Source organism: Oppia nitens, unplaced genomic scaffold, assembly GCF_028296485.1.
Source record: "Oppia nitens isolate AA-2021 unplaced genomic scaffold, nextdenovo-longstitch-racon4-pilon3 scaffold17_pilon_pilon_pilon, whole genome shotgun sequence".
Classification (NCBI taxonomy): domain Eukaryota; kingdom Metazoa; phylum Arthropoda; class Arachnida; order Sarcoptiformes; family Oppiidae; genus Oppia; species Oppia nitens.
In genome coordinates, this window is record NW_026533196.1 from 486,456 (window position 1) to 505,333 (window position 18,878).

The 18,878-nt window shown below is 26.4% G+C and overlaps 4 protein-coding genes across 5 annotated transcripts; 2 read left to right on the forward strand and 2 right to left on the reverse strand.

Annotated features, from left to right (window-relative positions):
* Positions 1–698: 698 nt before the first annotated feature.
* Positions 699–5,048, reverse strand: LOC128965661 (probable serine/threonine-protein kinase ndrD). The gene is made up of 4 exons (XM_054312404.1): positions 4,729–5,048; positions 2,686–4,337; positions 2,483–2,612; positions 699–2,200 (listed from the first exon to the last, which is right to left on the reverse strand). The coding sequence occupies exons 2-4, from the start codon at positions 4,335–4,337 to the stop codon at positions 1,052–1,054; spliced, it is 2,931 nt and encodes a 976-aa protein (XP_054168379.1). The 5' UTR covers positions 4,729–5,048; the 3' UTR covers positions 699–1,051.
* Positions 5,049–8,033: 2,985 nt separating this feature from the next.
* On the reverse strand, positions 8,034–9,628 carry LOC128965657 (E3 ubiquitin-protein ligase NRDP1-like). 2 transcript variants are annotated; one of them, XM_054312396.1, is made up of 6 exons: positions 9,386–9,628; positions 9,274–9,308; positions 9,123–9,208; positions 9,029–9,070; positions 8,698–8,955; positions 8,034–8,631 (listed from the first exon to the last, which is right to left on the reverse strand). In XM_054312396.1, the coding sequence occupies exons 2-6, from the start codon at positions 9,275–9,277 to the stop codon at positions 8,092–8,094; spliced, it is 930 nt and encodes a 309-aa protein (XP_054168371.1). In that variant the 5' UTR covers positions 9,278–9,308; positions 9,386–9,628; the 3' UTR covers positions 8,034–8,091. The 2 variants fall into 2 exon arrangements, with proteins under 2 accessions (XP_054168371.1, XP_054168372.1); XM_054312397.1 differs by having other exon boundaries at positions 9,274–9,628.
* A 154-nt stretch (positions 9,629–9,782) lies between these two features.
* Positions 9,783–10,837, forward strand: LOC128965485 (threonylcarbamoyl-AMP synthase-like). The gene is made up of 2 exons (XM_054312192.1): positions 9,783–10,493; positions 10,744–10,837. The coding sequence occupies exons 1-2, from the start codon at positions 9,940–9,942 to the stop codon at positions 10,835–10,837; spliced, it is 648 nt and encodes a 215-aa protein (XP_054168167.1). The 5' UTR covers positions 9,783–9,939.
* A 2,390-nt stretch (positions 10,838–13,227) lies between these two features.
* On the forward strand, positions 13,228–17,461 carry LOC128965486 (tumor necrosis factor receptor superfamily member 5-like). The gene is made up of 5 exons (XM_054312193.1): positions 13,228–13,602; positions 14,754–14,879; positions 14,973–15,017; positions 17,108–17,379; positions 17,453–17,461. Exons 1-5 carry the CDS (start codon positions 13,551–13,553, stop codon positions 17,459–17,461), a joined length of 504 nt encoding a protein of 167 aa, XP_054168168.1. The 5' UTR covers positions 13,228–13,550.
* Positions 17,462–18,878: the final 1,417 nt, after the last annotated feature.

Below are 18,878 nucleotides of genomic sequence, written 5' to 3' on the forward strand. Positions count from 1 at the left end.
TATTACTGTTCTTATAGTTTGCAATAGACATCACAGATATATTGTATGTATTAATAATATAAAGTATAGAAATATATTGTATATTAAATAAATAAATAGAAAAACAATTGTAATTTTTATTTAAATAAATTGATTTTATAAATCTAATAAATTTGTTAATTTTTAAGCAAAATTATACAAATGATTATATAAATGAAACAAAATTTGCACAATATTTTTAAAATACATAAAATTGTGATTTTAATACAAGTATTTTTTATTTAATTGCAATTAAGATCTAAAAATTTATAACAATTATTGTCACAAAACAATAATCTAATTGTTTATATTATTTAATAATAATATTAAATTCAATTGTTTGTAAAACTTACAAATCTATATATATTTTCATATGTTATTATTTGTTAAATGAATATATATTTCGACTATATTTTAAATATATGTGGATTATAAAGTGTATATATATATATTTATTTATATACTGTATATATATATATATATATATACCGGTATTATGAATATCATTAAATTAATGACATCTGCTTTGATGAAATGAGTTTTGGTAGTAATTTCAAGTATATTACAATTAATTGATTATATTATACTATAAATTAAAAAAAAAGGTCAACACTGATAACATTAAATATTAATAAAAATTTAAAACATATGTAAATTAAAATTTAAACAAAAGGAACCGACACCTAATATTAACATTTATAAGTTAATTATAGTTAATTTAATAACTATATACTTTATATGAGGTTCAATAATTAATTTAATTAATCCGTTTGACAGTTTAGTCGGATTTAGATAAAATTTAAATCAAATGTCATTTAATACAAGATATTGGCATAAATTGTATATTAAAGACAATTTTTGTCACATTTACACAAAATCAAATGGATTGGAGATAATATTGATGGTAAGTTGATTTGTAACCATATTTATGTAGTGATATAACAATAAAAATAATACCAAACTATTATTATTATTATTAATTAAAGCACCGATAAATGTGAGCAATTGGTGACAACTAAAACAATGATTAATATCATGCGCTCACAGTTTCGACAATTGTCTTCTTAATTATTTCGCCAAAATTATCGCAATTATCGTTACAGACTTCATCTGTTTTCAATAGAATTTCATTATTGTCGAGATTATTGTCACCTTCAGAACAATCAGACGATATAAATGAAGAGGACTCTTGTGACTCACTATTTTCTTTACTCAATGACAAGTCATTGGTCTCATCTTCAGTCAATGACTCACCATTGAGTGTATCATTTAGAAGGACAGGAGTTAAACGATTATCTTTACAACTACTGGCTGTGGCCGCAGACAACAGGCCATTGAGGCTTTCGTGAGCTGATGAAGAAGCAATTGATAGACTAAGGTCTGTATATTGTTGTACGTCTTCATTAGAGTTGATTACGGGAATAACTTCACAATTATTATTATTGTTGTTGTGATTGTTATTATTTGTTTGCAAATTGTTGTTGTTTTCAATCAAGAGTTGTGAAGTGGTATTTGTTGGACATTGTTGAGCGTTGATGTTTGATGCGCTTGCATTTGTTAATACGTAATGTCGTTGATATAAATCAGAGTAATTATAAATTTGCGGATGAATTACATATTGGGGGGCAAAAGATTGTGCATTAATGGTATGAGAGGACAACTGATTTGCAGCGAACTGTCCATTTTGAGCAAATGCTATAAATGAATTGCTATGACTATTAACAGCGTTGATAGCTGTGGTCGCACTTATTGTTGGAAATGGAGGCAATGAAGCGGTTGATGATGTTATAGCACTTGTAGAAGCAGTTGGTGCTGAACTGCTTTCCATAGGTTGTAGTGATTGTGTGGTAAACTTATTGTAATTGTTGTTATTGGGAGTATCTGAATCATAATCATCACTGGTATAATCTGAGTTCTCTGAATAAGAGCTATCATCGGGACTAAAGGGGGAACTATTATATACATCCAATGAATTTGAATTAGTGGTTGGCTCTGGACTCATATTAATGGTTGCATTTGAGTTATGACTGACTGATGGCATAAAATTATTATTAATACTCTGAGAATTGGCACAACTCATTGTTGGTATCATTTGATGATTATTTGAATAACTACTGGAACTGACATAATTGTCAGCTGATTGGCATTGCTGTGGCCGTCCATTCAACTCCTGGTCTCGTGACTAATAAATACATATATATAAAAAATATTAGTAAATATATAAATACATTACTCAACACTATATTTATTAAAAAATAGACATAACAATAGACATAATAAAAAGTAATAAAATTATTATAAGATTAATAAAATATTAATAATGATAAAAAAACATTTAAAAAAACAAATACAGAAATCAAACAAATAAATAAATGTTATAATAAATAAAAATAAAAACAATCAAAAAGATTTGAGTGGTTAGAGAGGAAGTGTTAGAAACGGTTGGTTCATATGATTGGCAAACCTGTTTCTTCTCGAGTTCGATGCGCATCAATGTATGGATAAAATGAGTCCTCACTCGCAACGGGTTAAACTCTATCCTACCATTAGTGTTGGCACAGCCATCTCGAGTACAACCGCACGGAAAGCTTATCCTATAATAGGATATGATAAATCATTTAATTGAAGTCACGTCAATAAAATATAGTAAAACAAAGCATATGATACCTGTCCACTTGACATTTAATGCCGGCTAAACTGCAGCTACATGTCTCGGGATCACAATATATACGACATTCACAGCCGCAGTATTCTCTGGAGACTCTAATGTCTCGACATTCTTCCTTTTCTTGTGTTTCAATCTTTCTAACACCGGAAGCCCTCAACAAAGCTCTGCGCTGTCGTATGGGAACCGGTTGAAGGAAATAGCAACTGTCAGTTTCCAATTCCGAGTCCGATATGTCGCTTAAATCGTCGTATAATTCCTCTTCAGACTCTGAAGATGAGGTCAGATTTACGTATCGTTTTTCCTGCATTTTTGCGAACCTTCTTTGTCTCATCAATATCTCTCTGTGGACTCTTTTACGTTCTTCTGCGTGTCCTTCCATTGAAAATGTCTTAAAATCTATGTGTTGTATATCCATTCCAAGAGTAGACCCGCCCTGTGATGGCACACATGTAAAGCCCTGAGAGCGCGGAAAGTAGTAAACAGTTACACCATCGAAGATAACTGTTTTCTTCGTTTTAGACTTTCCCGGAGTCTTGAGAAGTGACTTATATTCAATATCAACTTCTGATGAATCAACACTTGATTGTCCGCCTATTGATGAAGAAGTAGTCGGAGCGTCAGCACTTCCATTGCTTACAAAACTTGCGCCAACACTTGAGTTGCTGCCATCATAAGTAGACTCAATCGTTACATTATCTCCAACTTCTACAATTGGATCAGTTCCAACACTTATCTCATTGGAACACTCGTTGGTCTCAATTTCAATAGTCTGACACTCACTTTCTTGAGTAACTATTTCTTCGTTTTGATGAACAGCTTCGTAGTTATAATCAGAATTTGAATTATCACTTAACGAGTGCTCATTTTCTTCGGGAACACTAATAGGACATTCATTTTCATCGCCATAAACGGGACTATTATTCAACTCATAGTTTATATCATCATTAGTGCTGTTACTGATTACAACCTCTTCGGCCACAATTTGTTGTTGGCTTTCGTCGACAAGTTGTGATTGTTGTGGTTCGTAAACTTCATTGTCACTAATGGGTAGTTCAACATATACTTCACTTCTGTTTATATCTTCTAACTGACAAAATGGTTGTCCATTGGCAGTAGTCTCTGAACTACAGCTCACTTTATTGTCGGCACTATCATTGCAATCACTTTCAATCACATTATTGTCCGAATCTAAGCCCAAATCTTCATCAATAGAAGTGGAGACATCAGCAACAGTGGTGGCCACCACTACCTCACAACAAGTGTCATCCAAATGATTAGTCGATGCCATGACATCAACATTACTGGAACTACTGATTCCAGAACTACTAATCTCACTGTTGTTTGAATCGATAACATCGTTGACATTATTATACTGTAGATTGTTATCAATAGTAGGCATTGAATGGCAGACATCATCTGAATGACTGCACTCTTGTATCTGTTGAACGTCACACTCATTTCGCGCCATTTTATGTATCGGTTCATCACTTGAATCGATGTCTTCGTTGACATCATTTTGTTCATATGTTTCATAATTGTCATCAATAACCTCATTGTTGTTCACTTGTCTCTCATTATCTCTGGTATCACTAGAATCGGGTCTTAAATTTTCATTTGATTCACACAACTCATCCCATTTGCGTTTAGACATCTGATTCAGTCGTTACACAAAAAAGCATTCATTTAATTATCACGTCTTTTGCTAATTATTTCAATACTTTTATATTCAATTCAATTCAATTAAATAATATATTAAAATGTCATTCAATATAATAACACTTAAAATCAATTAATAGTTGAATATTACTGTTATGTCTGCCATTAAGTAACTGTTAAAATCATTTTTATATCTTATAATAATAATTATATTTCTTTTAATCTCTTTGTCTGACAATTATATAAACGATTTTACTTTTATATAATTTAATTAATAAAAACAGACTTAAATTAAATGTAATTATAAACTAATTAATAACTAATTAATGTTAACCTATATATAAGGCACACATCGATGACAGTCATTGTAAACATTTGTTACTTACCTTCAAATCATTTATTAATTGTTGAGACAATTGTATGGTTTGTCACTCGTGTCCACTCAATCAACAAATCTGGTTATCATTTAAATGATGTTTAATTAAACGATAAGTTTGTAATTGAAATCAAAATATAATTATTTATATTCACTTGAAATTCATCACAACTTATATAACAACATAACATAACATAACATAACATAAACAGTCATTCAATACATTCACTAATATTGTCACACAATATGTGACTCCATATTGAAAGCGCTTTTTTGGAGAGAAAAGTGACGAACACTTTGGCCAACACTACAGTACACAACATATACTGTACTATAGACTCATTAATACAAGCAATAGCTATACAGTACAGACATATAGCATATACACTCACATTCATACAAACCAAGTATTAGTATTATATATGTTTGCAATACTATAGATTTATACTAGACTTTCAACATTTTTATCATTACTATGTTTTTCTATATAAATTATGTCTAAAATATTTATAATTTAACATTATATTCATTATAATAATTAAAAACCATTTTTCTATATATTTATAATCAATTCTTAATAATTTGATTAAAAATATATTATATAAATATCTAAAATAAAATATTTAATAATTATCATTACTTAAAATATAGTAATATTTAGTAATACATATCTAAATTTATATTTAGCATAGCTAAGTAATTTGAAATTATTTATAAAATTTTGATTACAATTAAATATATTGTATGATATATACAAATATATATAATACAATTATATATAATTTTATATATTCATAATAATTAGATAACTTAGATAAGATAACTAAAATCGTGATTCTTTATGGTATTACAAGATTGGGACCCAATATAACACGTCTAATCTATGCTATAGTGTACATGAAGTTTATACAAAACTTTACTATATTTACTGTATTTATTATTTTTACAGATAGATAGATAGATGTATATATATATATATATATATATATATATATATATATATATATATATATATATATATATAACTGTTTTGTTTATATATTAGTTTTTTATATTAATTTAAAACATATTTAAAAAAATTTTTAAAAATATTTTTTTAGTTGTTCATCATTTCAGTAATTAGCTTACTATAAATGTATTATATTATTATATAATTTATATAACAAACATTATACATATTTTTGTACATTTTGTTAATACGTTTTCATAAACAAATACTATTATTATTATATTTAAATATTGATGATTAACATTGCGAAAATACAAATTGTCCATGTATACTTTAATTGCTCTAAAATTTATTATTAAAATGCTATTAATTTTATATTTAATTGCAATTATAACTTCTAAATATAGACTGATAGTACAGTACAGTAGTTTAAAGGTTAGCGTTTAGGGTTAATATAGAGTTTTTTTTTGTTTGCCCGGAATATTACAGCAATGTTATTGAATGAGAAAATATCAATTTTGCATTTTATTGTAAAAATATACACTAAATCGTTAATATCTTCTAAACTATTCAATCAAGTTATATAAAAAATTAGCTAAAATACATCTATCATATATATCGATGTTTCTATCAAATATCTATCATAAAATTTTCAACAAATTATATTCAATAGCTTTTAATTATATTAATATTAAATGTAAAGTTAGATTATAATTTTGATTGTCAATTAACAATTGAAATACAATAGTAATATATAAAAATTTAACCGAAATAACATTTTTTTGAGTTTATATTCGTTTTTAATTAGTACTATAATGTATATCAATAGTATATTTAAAAAAACATAAAAAGTTATAAATTAATAAATAAAATTATGACTACATTTGCCCAAACAAATCTGATTTATTATATTATTTTTTAGCAAAACTCATAATTATTGACAATTCATTTTATCAATGATTTACTGTATTTAAAGTATTGTCAATAAATTTTACGTAAAAATTAATTAGATAAATATAATTAAATTGTGAATGCACAATTAACCAAATGGTGTAATTTATTAATTTATTATTTTATAGTTTTCTTGTATAATATATTGTAGGGAATTCATGTGGAAACTTCCCGTCTTAAGTTTAACCAAACTCTAAAAAGTATAATATTTTGAGACTACAGGTATTATACTGTAGGGAGAGATCTATTTATGAGAATAACTGCAAAAACGATGGACTTTTTATAATGATGTAAAGGATCTAAGTTTGTGACTAAATGTTAAGTTAACCCAAATTAGATAATTACTAAATTAGATATTATAAACAACTTTAATAATATTTGTATGTATTTTATATAATTTAAATTATGGGTAGTATTCATATGTGAACAATGATTCTCTACAATACTGTAGTTATTATGTACTGTATATTTAAAGTATTGATCGCATTAATAATTATTTATTGATTTCTAGACTTAAATAGTAGTATTGTAGAGTCGTTTTATATTATTTTTTTATTTGATTAATTATCGTTAAAATAAGTGTAGAAAATGATAATTTTTAAAATTATTTATATTAATTATATATATTTCGATAATTTTCATTCATTTATAGCACATATTCATAATAGACTTATTTTTTTGTAAAACAAACACTATATTTGTTTTATTTTCTATATATAAGAATATATAGAATATATGAAATGATTTACTGAAACTCAGAGAACCACAAACAGTGCAATGTTTTGGAAAATACATTCATTTTGATAATACTTTTGTTAATTTAAGTTTTTTATTCCTATAATAATTTATTTATTTATCTAATTTCATCTATTATTTAATAATTATTAACTATTAGTTTGTTTGAATAACTTAATTAAAAACTATTTTTTTAGTAAAAATTGACGAAAAATAAATCATTATTAAATGAAAATTAAATACTATATTATTATTACTACTATATATTCGTGCCGTTTATCGATCGACAAACTCATCTAAAAATAGCATCAAATAATATCTAATGCTTTACATTAGCCAATAGTAAATTCATTTTTATTTCAAACTAATAGTAGGATTGTTGAAATTTGGATAGTTTTAATAAAAGTATAGTTAAATCGATAAATAAAATCTTATATTAAAAAATACTTATCCATTTATTTTTCACTTCAATTAAAGAAATATTAATATAATTAATTAATAATAAAATTTATACAATTTAAAATGTCTTTTAAAATAAAACTTAAACTTAGAGATCAATTATAAATTTTAAGCATTTAATAATAATTTTCTAAACCGCTAATTTAAATGATTAAAAAATAAATATTAGATTATTTAAATACATTAGATTAATAATTTTATTTAATAATTAAATTTATAGTACTTATGACAAAAATAAATATAAATAAAGAGATGTTTTTTTGGTGATACTGTAAGATATCATTCAATTCCGTGAGCAAAGATCATGACGAGTCCCGGCTCGAGAAGCATATCTTCATTCATGTGTTGATTATCAGAAGACATAACAACAACAGCTTGTCTGCCAGGAATTCTTCTGCAGACATAATTATCATAAAGTCTTCTATTCATTTGTCTTATTTCAAGAGTGCTTAACCCCGGCGGCCACCGACGTTCGTGAGAATTCTCCATTAATTCGGTTATTATATGCAAAGGAGCCGATGAATCAATCAATGCTTTCCTCACCGATTCCTGTAATGAAACATCAGGAGTGCTAATCATTCCTCCCCAGCGCGTAACGCGTGCCCTCTGAAGACTGTTTGTCCATCTGTCAACTTCGTCGTGTTCAAAGCTTTCGACTATAGCTGGGATACCATTAGGATTTGCCGCTCGTATGGCACGCACGCAGTCCTTCAACATATTGACCTCACGTTTCATATCGTTGTAGTGTTGCTGTAGTTTTGATATTTGTTCGCTTTGTTTCTCAACATATGATCGCAAATCGCGGACACAATTGTGATCCTAATATTGATTAATAATTTATATTAATTTTTCTGTATTAACCGTTATATAAGATATTTGTAAAACCTTTAGCTCATCTTTGGGTACAATTAAACCACAACCAGAATCACAGGGAACGGGTTTCTTAGGATTAAAATCACATTCATTGCAATGATTTTGAAGATAATCTAATTTAACAATCATTTTGCAGCCGTAGACCGCATTATCGCACTCTATGTTAAGTCTGGACAATAGGTTTCGTAAAATTCTTGGCGCACACTTCAGTTGAGATGAAGTGACCGGTTGTCTGTCAACGGGACACGTGTTTTGGCGGCTCAACCATTCCTATTGATTATTAATAAATCAAATGTATTTATTAATTATCTTTCACTGCAATCATATCCTAACTAATCCTCACTTTAATACAAGAGCTGCAGAAGGCGTGTTCACAGACCGGCGCCTAAAGAAAATTATAAATCATTTAGTGATCATAAATACTATGTCATCGATACCTGAAGTGCGTCCTCCAGAACTCCCGAACAAATGGGACAAATGAGCTCTTCATCGACAGAGCAATCAAATCGCGACGTGTCGTAACCTATTTGCAAATTCAATCAAATCTTCAATTAATCACTTAATTAATTCATTAAACTATTTGTTTACCCATTGTTTCAGTCTTCACTCGATAGTTGTCTTTACTGATGGAAATAGATATGCATTCAATTGGTTATCAAATTAATTGACAAAATAATGACAATTATTGGACAGTAATTACAGTTGTCATCAATTGGTTGTTGTCTTCATTTGTTTCACCAATACATCCGACATATCCTATAGTTATCAAAATGTGTATCAAATATAAGTCAAATACGGTTCAAGAGTTGCGACAGATGTCAACAACTTTGTCTGAAAAACAGCTGAAACTCAACGAAGACATCAATAAAGAGTTGATTGTTATCTCAAACAGACTATCATTTCTTTGTCGACTCATATGTGGCGACACTATTGACCACAAAGACTGTCATTTCATTACTGACAGATTGACCACTCAATCGGTATTTAGTTGTGATTATATCGATTGCAACAAAACTCGGTGTAAAATAAATCAATTTAATTTAATAACATTTAAAACAATAAATCATTCAAAAACTAATGTCAAATGTCTTGTAAGTGATGACTGACCTCTAGTGAGGACAACATTATTGACGATGAATTTAAATCATTTGACAAGTGATGTAATGTCCGCACATGTGGTCAATATTTAAGTGATGTGAAGATATATATGATTTATAACTTTATAAGTGACTGAAAAAGGGATCAAACCATCAAATGCAAGCTATTATGTCTAAACTGATTCGTTTGAGTTCATTGAATGGCAAGACTAATGACACAAATTTATTGATGGCAAGGGATGCCCTCTTTAAGGGACAAATTATTTCTTTACCGACGGATACCATTTATGGTTTGGCCATTTCGGTATTTAACGACGTGGCCATCAAACAACTCTACGAATTGAAAGCAAGAGATATAACAAAAGCCATAGTCATCTGTGTTTCAGATATCGACCAAATGGCCAAATGGTGTGATTTAACCATTAAAAGAGAAGTATTGGACGATCTATTGCCCGGTCCGGTCACTGTTCTGTTTAAGAGATCTAAAGAACTCAATTCCACTCTAAACCCAATGCATGACTTAATTGGTATCCGTATTCCCGACCATAAGTTCATTCGTGATTTATGTCGACTTTGCGGTCCATTGGGTCTGACGAGTGCTAACCTCAGTTCAGAACCGAGTTGTCTGAATGTCAAAGAGTTTTTGCATTTGTGGCCAAAGTTGTCATTAATCTTCGACGACGGAACTCTTGCCAAGTCTGACCCCATGAGGTTGGGCTCAACTATTGTTGACTTATCAGTCAAAGACTGTTTCAAAATCATCCGCAATGGATGTGCTCTCAAATCGACGCTTTCTATTCTTGAAAATAAATATCATTTCAAACAAATATGAAATTTTATATTCAAATAATTTTATTTATAAATGTATTATCAAATGATATTTATAATTGATATCATTTTCTAAAAAAAACATTTATTGAATGAAATTAATTTAAATAAAATTATAAATTCTTGTTATTAGAGATCAAACTTTTGGAAATACTCTAATCGATGAAAGTCTGGGTCTTGATATTTGCCAAAAGGAGTCGGAAATAATGCTAAATATTGGCGGTTAGGATCTGTTCCGTGGATGGCATAGGCGTTAAATTTGGACAAATTGGGCGGTAAATAATCGTTAGGAATAATTCCGACACCTGTCCACTGATTGCCGTCAATTGTAGCCAAATAATGATTTAATGGTAGCGGATATTTAGTAACATTTCGATATCCATGCAATTGAAGCAATAAATACTGTCCTCTCGGACCAAACTCGATCTCTAAATAGTGATCATCGGATCCCAATAGAAATGCTTCGACCACTTCGTACTCCCAAAGCTTATCCATAGAGCCAACAGAGGTATTATCAGGTATTTTCGGGTTGTCATAAAAGGGCGCTTCAATTGTAATCTTCAAGTCTTTCGGCTTATTGTTATCTGTGATCACATATTCAAAACTAACATCAATTGTCTCATTGCTAGCAATGGTTCGGTTATCCCATAATCTGCTTATCGTATACTTCATCGTTGAGCTATCATTTTGACAATAGTTTAGAATAATTATTAAAAATATAAATTCAATCAATTTATTCATAATTATTATTAATTTTACAATAAATATAATTAATTTTACAATAAATATAATTAATTAATCGCAATATAATTTGTTTACTCAAAATATTATTCCAATCTATGATTACTAATCATAAATTTACACTTCAATGATAAATAGCTATGTATCAGACATTGTGTTATATAATAAATAATTGTTTATATATTTGATGTTTAATTTGTTGATAAGATTATTATTTTTTGAGAGCTAACTAAACTATTAACTAAAAAAATATTTTTATAATTCACTACAATAATTGTATAATTATTATAGTAATTTTATTATACTGTAGAATAAAAATTTCACAAAAAATATTCTCATACTTATGTTTGCATTAATAATTACCCATTTTTATGATTGATATTAGCAAACATTTGTACCCTGGTATACATAATTGATTTTAATAAATTAATATTTTATAAACATTTAATACACTACTGTACAGTATATACCGTTGTATATCATAGTTTATAATGACTTTATTTTTAACAAACATTTAGCTAAAAATCAATAATAATTACAGTATTACCGGTAATCAGACTACTAATTTGTAATTAAGTAAATTTCAAAAAATTTCAGATGATTTTTATTTATTAATTTATAATATTTTAATTTTGTTAATAATATAGTTTTGTATCTAGTTTTATATACTGTATCAATATTACAGTACAGTATAATGAGAAATGAGAAATTAATATGAAATTCAGTATATTATTAATATAATACAGTAATTTATAATACATTATAAAGTATAAACATCAATGACATAGTTAATAATAATATATGCCTATTCAATAAATTACTATTGTTTTTAATTATTTTAAATGTAAAAATTATGTTAATAATGTTATAATAAATATTCAAAAAATTTTGCAGTATATATACAATAAAACAATATTACAAGAATAATCTAACTTACTATCTATTTATTATATCTTAAAAATTATTAAATCTACTAAATTTTAGTATTATTGCAATCGATAAAATTACAATTTTTAATAATTTAATTTAAACTATTGGTAAAATGTTAATTCACAAATATGTAAAAATATATCGGCAAAATTGTCTTTCATATAAACTAAATCATAATAAAAATAATAAATTAACAATAACTAGCGATAAGGCATAAAAATATTTTCGATATAAAGTGTTATATTTGTCTGACTATTAAAATATTGCTTAAAGCAGTCGTTTATCATTACATTTATGTTTTTGCCGTTTGAATCACAAATAAGATTCACTTTCATGTGTTGTTTCGGTGCATCAAAAAAGTTTAGCTTAAGTTGTAAAAAGTAGGCATAACTTTGCAAGTGGTGGTTACCGCCCGGTATTTACACCAAAGAAAAGAGAGAGAGAGAGAGCACAGTTGGGTTCAAAATCCAGTTTTCATTAGTTGAGAGACTCATATGAGGTTGTGATTCACAACTAATAACAAACGGCAAACATCTGAACCAAACATCAGTCCACTACTTATTAAGAGTTTTAGCATAACTTTGAAGATAAATGAGTGCAAAAAGTTTTTTTTCTGATAAAATCATTTGGGATTTTTGTAAAACATTTGATAACTAATTTAGTTAAGAAAATGTCATTTATTTGATCACTTCATTACTATATTTATGAGATCTAAGTTTATTTTTATTGTATTATGTGTTTGTCATGATTTTTAATATAAATTAAATATTTATTTCTAACTGAAAATTTTGATTTATAAAATAATTTATAAAAGTTAATTTTTAAAATGTTTGTAAAAACAATATATTTATATTTAAGTATTTTTATGGTAAGTCCAATATTAATATATTATAAGAATATCTTATTATTTTATATATTTATTTTTAGATAAAAAGTGTTATTTGTATTGAAGACAATATCGCATCAAATCTTGACTCTGATGTCAACTCTGATATAAATTTACGGCAAACCAACTGTTCATTCAATGATCTCAAATGTATTATAAGTCGAAACAGACTTTTTTCAAATGCCAGTCAAATATTTATTCAAACAATTAGTGAAACCAAAAACTTGACATTTGAAAGAAATTGTACTTTCGGTCAGTCATATTTGGATATTAGACGACATCAATGTATTGACTGCACGCATAACTGTCCCGTAAACTCAAAAGTTGATCAAAAATGTAACGAAACTCATGACACTCAATGTGTTTGTAATTCGGGATATTTTATGGCCAGTGATTTCACGTGCAAACAGTGCTCAACATGTGATCCAGGATGGGGTAAATATAATATATTTACAGCAAATATATATGAGATTTAATATTTTAATATATATATAAATTTAATACTACAATACTGAATTAGATCCGTATATTAATTATAATGTTGTAAAGAAATGCTAAACTATAGTTAAATATAGAAATTTTATGGCAATTGCAAACTTTTTAATAGCTTTTAGCAGTGCTATGAAAACAAATATTTAGATTTGTTTTGGCGCCGAATAAGTCATTTATTGAAGAGTTTTATTGTGAAAATTAATAATTTAATTGTTTGTCGGAAACGTTTTTGTTTTGTGATAACAAACACGACAATCGTTTAATTGGTGTCCAATAAAAACAACTATATATGAAATTAGTGTCCAATAAACGAAAGTGTGTCCCAAAGGGTCACTGTCAGGCACTGCCCTAACCTAACAGTGCTCTCAATGTGCTATTCGAGGAATTCATGTGACCCTCTAATATCATAACACTGTGAATGAAAACCATAAACTTTTGCACAAATCTTTTCAAAATAATAAAACGTTTAAGTCATCCGACACTCTCTGACTTCCCTTTAATTACAGGTATCCCCTGTCACACACTGCCTGTCTATTGATAGCAATAGTGCTTACATGTTATATCTCAGCTAACACTACACTACACCTGCTATTTATTGAGCCCTCGCTATCACATTCAAGTGCTAAACAATTTATTTTCTTTATAAATATAATGAATTTTATTATTATTATTGACATAATACTGTATAATATATTATTTTTACATACAATAATGTATATTACAATTCTTTACTATAGTATTATATTATGCCGTATGAATAATATTATTTATAAACTTTATATTGTTGTCTATAAAAAAATAAGTTCAAAGTTATATAATATTTAGTTAAATTGAATATTTAAGAAATAATAATCACAAAAATTAATTATCAACAGTGTTAATGACCAACTAATATAGCGTTATGTTATAATTATTACAATTTATAATTAATGTCTCATTTAATAGCAATACAATCGGATAGTTTATAGTCGTTTAGTCTATCAAATAGACATTTATGTCTTTAAATAAGATGCGAAACTAAATTTTATATTTATTTGCTGTAAAAATAATTTATGTTTTTTGCTTTTTTCTTAATTAATGTTTTAAATGGACAGGTATTTGGCGTAGTTGTAGGGGTGCTCGAAACACGGTGTGCCGAAAGTGTCCTCCCGGCACCTTTTCTGGTGTCCAAACCGGTACTTTGGGCTGTATTTTATGCACGAAATGTAATTCAGATGAAGGTATAGCTTAATTGCCATAAGTTTTTCAATATATCAAAAACATGTTTACAATTGAATGCTTTAATTAAATGCTTTTATATTTAATATTAATAGTAATGCTTGAAGAATGCTCGGGAGTTCACGACTCTATTTGTATCGGTAAGTCATATATACATACATTTACTACAATACATGTACTTCTCTCAAAAATATTAGATTATATTTTTTATACCATATATTTATATAGTATATATATACAGTATTATATATATACAGTATTATATATATACAGTATTATATATATACAGTATACCGGTATATATAGTGTGTTAAATTGTATTCTCAATAAATATACAGCATTTTGCTATTTTTTAAATCCAAATTAAATCCAAATGCAAACATATTTATTATTAATATATTGTAATAACAAAAAAATCAATGAAATGCCAAATACTATATCAACTATTTTGTTATAACAAGAAATGTTTTGTTATATAGATTTTTGGAAAAACAAAAACTAAAATTTAAAAAAAGAAAGAAAACATTTTTAGTCATAAAAAGTTATGATTGCATTGAATAGAAGTTAAACCGTAAGAAAAGGAAACATTTGGAGAGAGAGAGAGAGAGAGAGAGAGCTTATTATGATAGAAGTGAATACACGTTGAGCACCGGTCGGTATATGAGTCGCCTGCAGGGCATTGAGTTAATGGCAAAGTCAGAACCGACACCAAATTACAGACTGTAATTTGCAATCACTTGCAATCGCACCGGCAGTTCAGGTGTTAGAATAACTTATAATAAGAGTGTAAGGCATGCATTGCCGGTGCGTTTCAGTCTGATCTGAGTCGAGTGTATCTCAAAAAATGTTTGCCTCAACACTGTATTCCCTCTATTTTTCTCACTAATAGTAATGTATATTAAATAAAAAAAATAGTGGAATAAAGTCAAGTCAGTCCTGTAATTATGGGTTACAAGTCATAGATTTGCTCTTTTGGTCGACTCATCCCTAACGCCCATCCAGTGAGAGATAGACTGAGAGGTGCGAAACGGGCGGAGAAAATGCTTGAATTAAAAAATGCTTAAATTCACAGCAGGTTTACATTGAAATATACATTCAATACATTGTATGAATGCATTGTCAGAGTCGAGTGGGAATACATTGAAAGAGAGAGAGAGAGAGAGAGAGAGAGAGAGAGAGAGAGAGAGAGAGARGAGACTTATTTTAAGCTTTCATTATAATGATAGGTGTAATCCAACTGAACCTCACTCTTACTCTAAGCCAAAAACACTATTATTACTGACAATTAATGCAAAATAAGCCGACTTTCAAAACACTATTCACTATTTCGGCTAAAAAATCATTTTTATTATTTCATATTTTTATACTTAATCTATAATTAATTAAGTTTTACTGTATTTCAATTTTAATATAACTACATTTATTTTATATTTTTGTTTTATTAATTAGCATTTTAAATTAGCTTATTGTTTAAAAATATTAAATATATAAATACAGTAATATAATAAATAATGAGAAGATAATATATAATTTGTACAAATTGTTTTATATTGCTTATATACCGTATATACAGTACTACTACTAGTAGTAGCCAGGTAACACATTATTGTTTAAAAAATATTTATATCCTATTTAGATAAAATATGATTATATTATAAAACGGTTATCTTGAATCAATATAGTATATAAACTTCATAATTAAATAGACTATAATTATAAATTTAGTTTTAATGTATTTTCAGTTAACAAAATTAATTAATTAATTAGTTTGAATATTTTTAATTTTTAATTATAAGTTCATCATAGTAATATCATTGTAAATTTATTTATTAATTATCACTAAAATTATATATAAATTTTATAGTATTTCTGGTTTTAACATTTGATTAAATTATTTCGATATTTTTAAAACTTTTTGGTTTTCATCCTTAAGGGGTTTATAATTAAGTTTTATAGTATTAATTGAATTTTAAAAGTTATAAAGTTATAAGCGATAAATTTATAACTTGTAATAATTTTAATTTATTTAACTTTATTATAATAATGTGTAGTTTATTCATCAGAAAAATATTATTACATAACTTAATAAAATTAAATTTACTAATTGAGATTGCATTTAATTTTAAACATACTTAAAATGTCTAATTATAATATAATAGTTTATAATATTAATTTTATAACGATTTTTTACAATAATATTATTAATAAATTAAATACCAATTTTCAACAGATAAACGAAAACTTAAATATTCATTGAATGCCATAAAAGATGACGACTTTATTGAAAATACGGGAAATTCATTATATATTTATTTTGGACTTTTGATTGCCATTGTATTGGTTTTATTCGTATATATTATATTTCAATTGCGATTCAAAACAATAGTAAAGACTGAGTCAAACTTTAATAGCCAACAGACCTTCAAATATCCGGTCAATTATCACAACAATTATAATAAAGAAGTTCACTCTCAAAGACAGAGACAATACAATTATATTCCAGTAATCAAAACAAATAAAACAATTAGTAATTACAATAAATATTCAAATGAAAAAACAAATAAATGTCTTATAGGTATTATAATTAACTTATTTGTTATCACTGACAGTATTTTGATGACCAAAAAAAACATTGTTTTTATCAGATAAACGTTATAATGAATTGAATACATTTTCGAGAAGAGCTTTTGAAAAGAATCTCAACAAAGAATCGCAGAGTTGGAAGAGTTTGGCCAAACAATTAGGTATTTATATAAATATCTATTATTTATATAAATATTATATCAAAAATTAATACAAATATATAATTTTATTGTAGGATATTCTGATGAAAGTATATTAATGTTTGAATCTATGGGTCGTCAACGCATGAATTGTGTCCAGTATTTCCTCAATGAGTGGAGTAAATGTGAAAATTCAACCATAAATTTATTACTTAAAGCACTTCATAAAATTGGAAGAATTGATTGTATTCTTATAATTGATCCGTCATTAAGGGTCAGTCCTTATTAGATATTAATGTTATTTAGTTGACATTAACATTGTTTACATTGTTTTACATACATTATTGATAGTCTTATATACATTAATACATTTATTACTTTTATTATTTAAATGAACATATGATTTATATATGAATATCTAATTATTATTATACTGTATATCCATCTATTGTATGCAACATTTTGACATTCAATTGAATTTTGTATTTATTGTAAATAAAATGATTTATACTATTTTTTTATTTGTACAATAGTTTGAAATAAATAATAAAATAAGACAACAATTTGATTGAAAAATGATTTATTTATTTTTCTTATATCATATATCCATAAATTTTTGTATTTTAGTGAATATATCGATAAAGAATATATGCAATCATTGAATGGAATATAATTATAATTGAATTATAATTAAATCATAAAATTTTTCGCATTCAAAATACAACACATTTAATATTTATTTTTATCACAATATTTTTGTATTTTTATCTTTTATATCATAAATATTTATAAATTATAACATATTTGTTTTATATTCCTTTAGCAGTAGTTAACGAATCAATACATGTAAAACATAAAAAAAATTACAATATATTGAATCATTTGTTTAATTTTCATAATATAATCTTAATAATAGTAATAATACAATAATAACTTTGTTTGCCATTTATACCATAATTTACAAATTTTATACTTTAATTATATATTTATATATTGTAATAATCTTTGATCACATTATGATTCACTCTTATATAATAATATATAGATGTTTCATATATGCATGAGATATAGATATTTATATATTTAGATATAAATTATCTTAAATTAAAATATTTTCCAAATAACAATTCAGTGTTAATTCATGTTTACAACTGATAACAAGAGTTCAGTTTAATTAAATATATATTTTTAAACAACTTTTTTAACAATAAATAAAGTATATATATATGTATTGTTGTTGAAGTGATTACTAAATTAACACTATTATCATATGAAAAC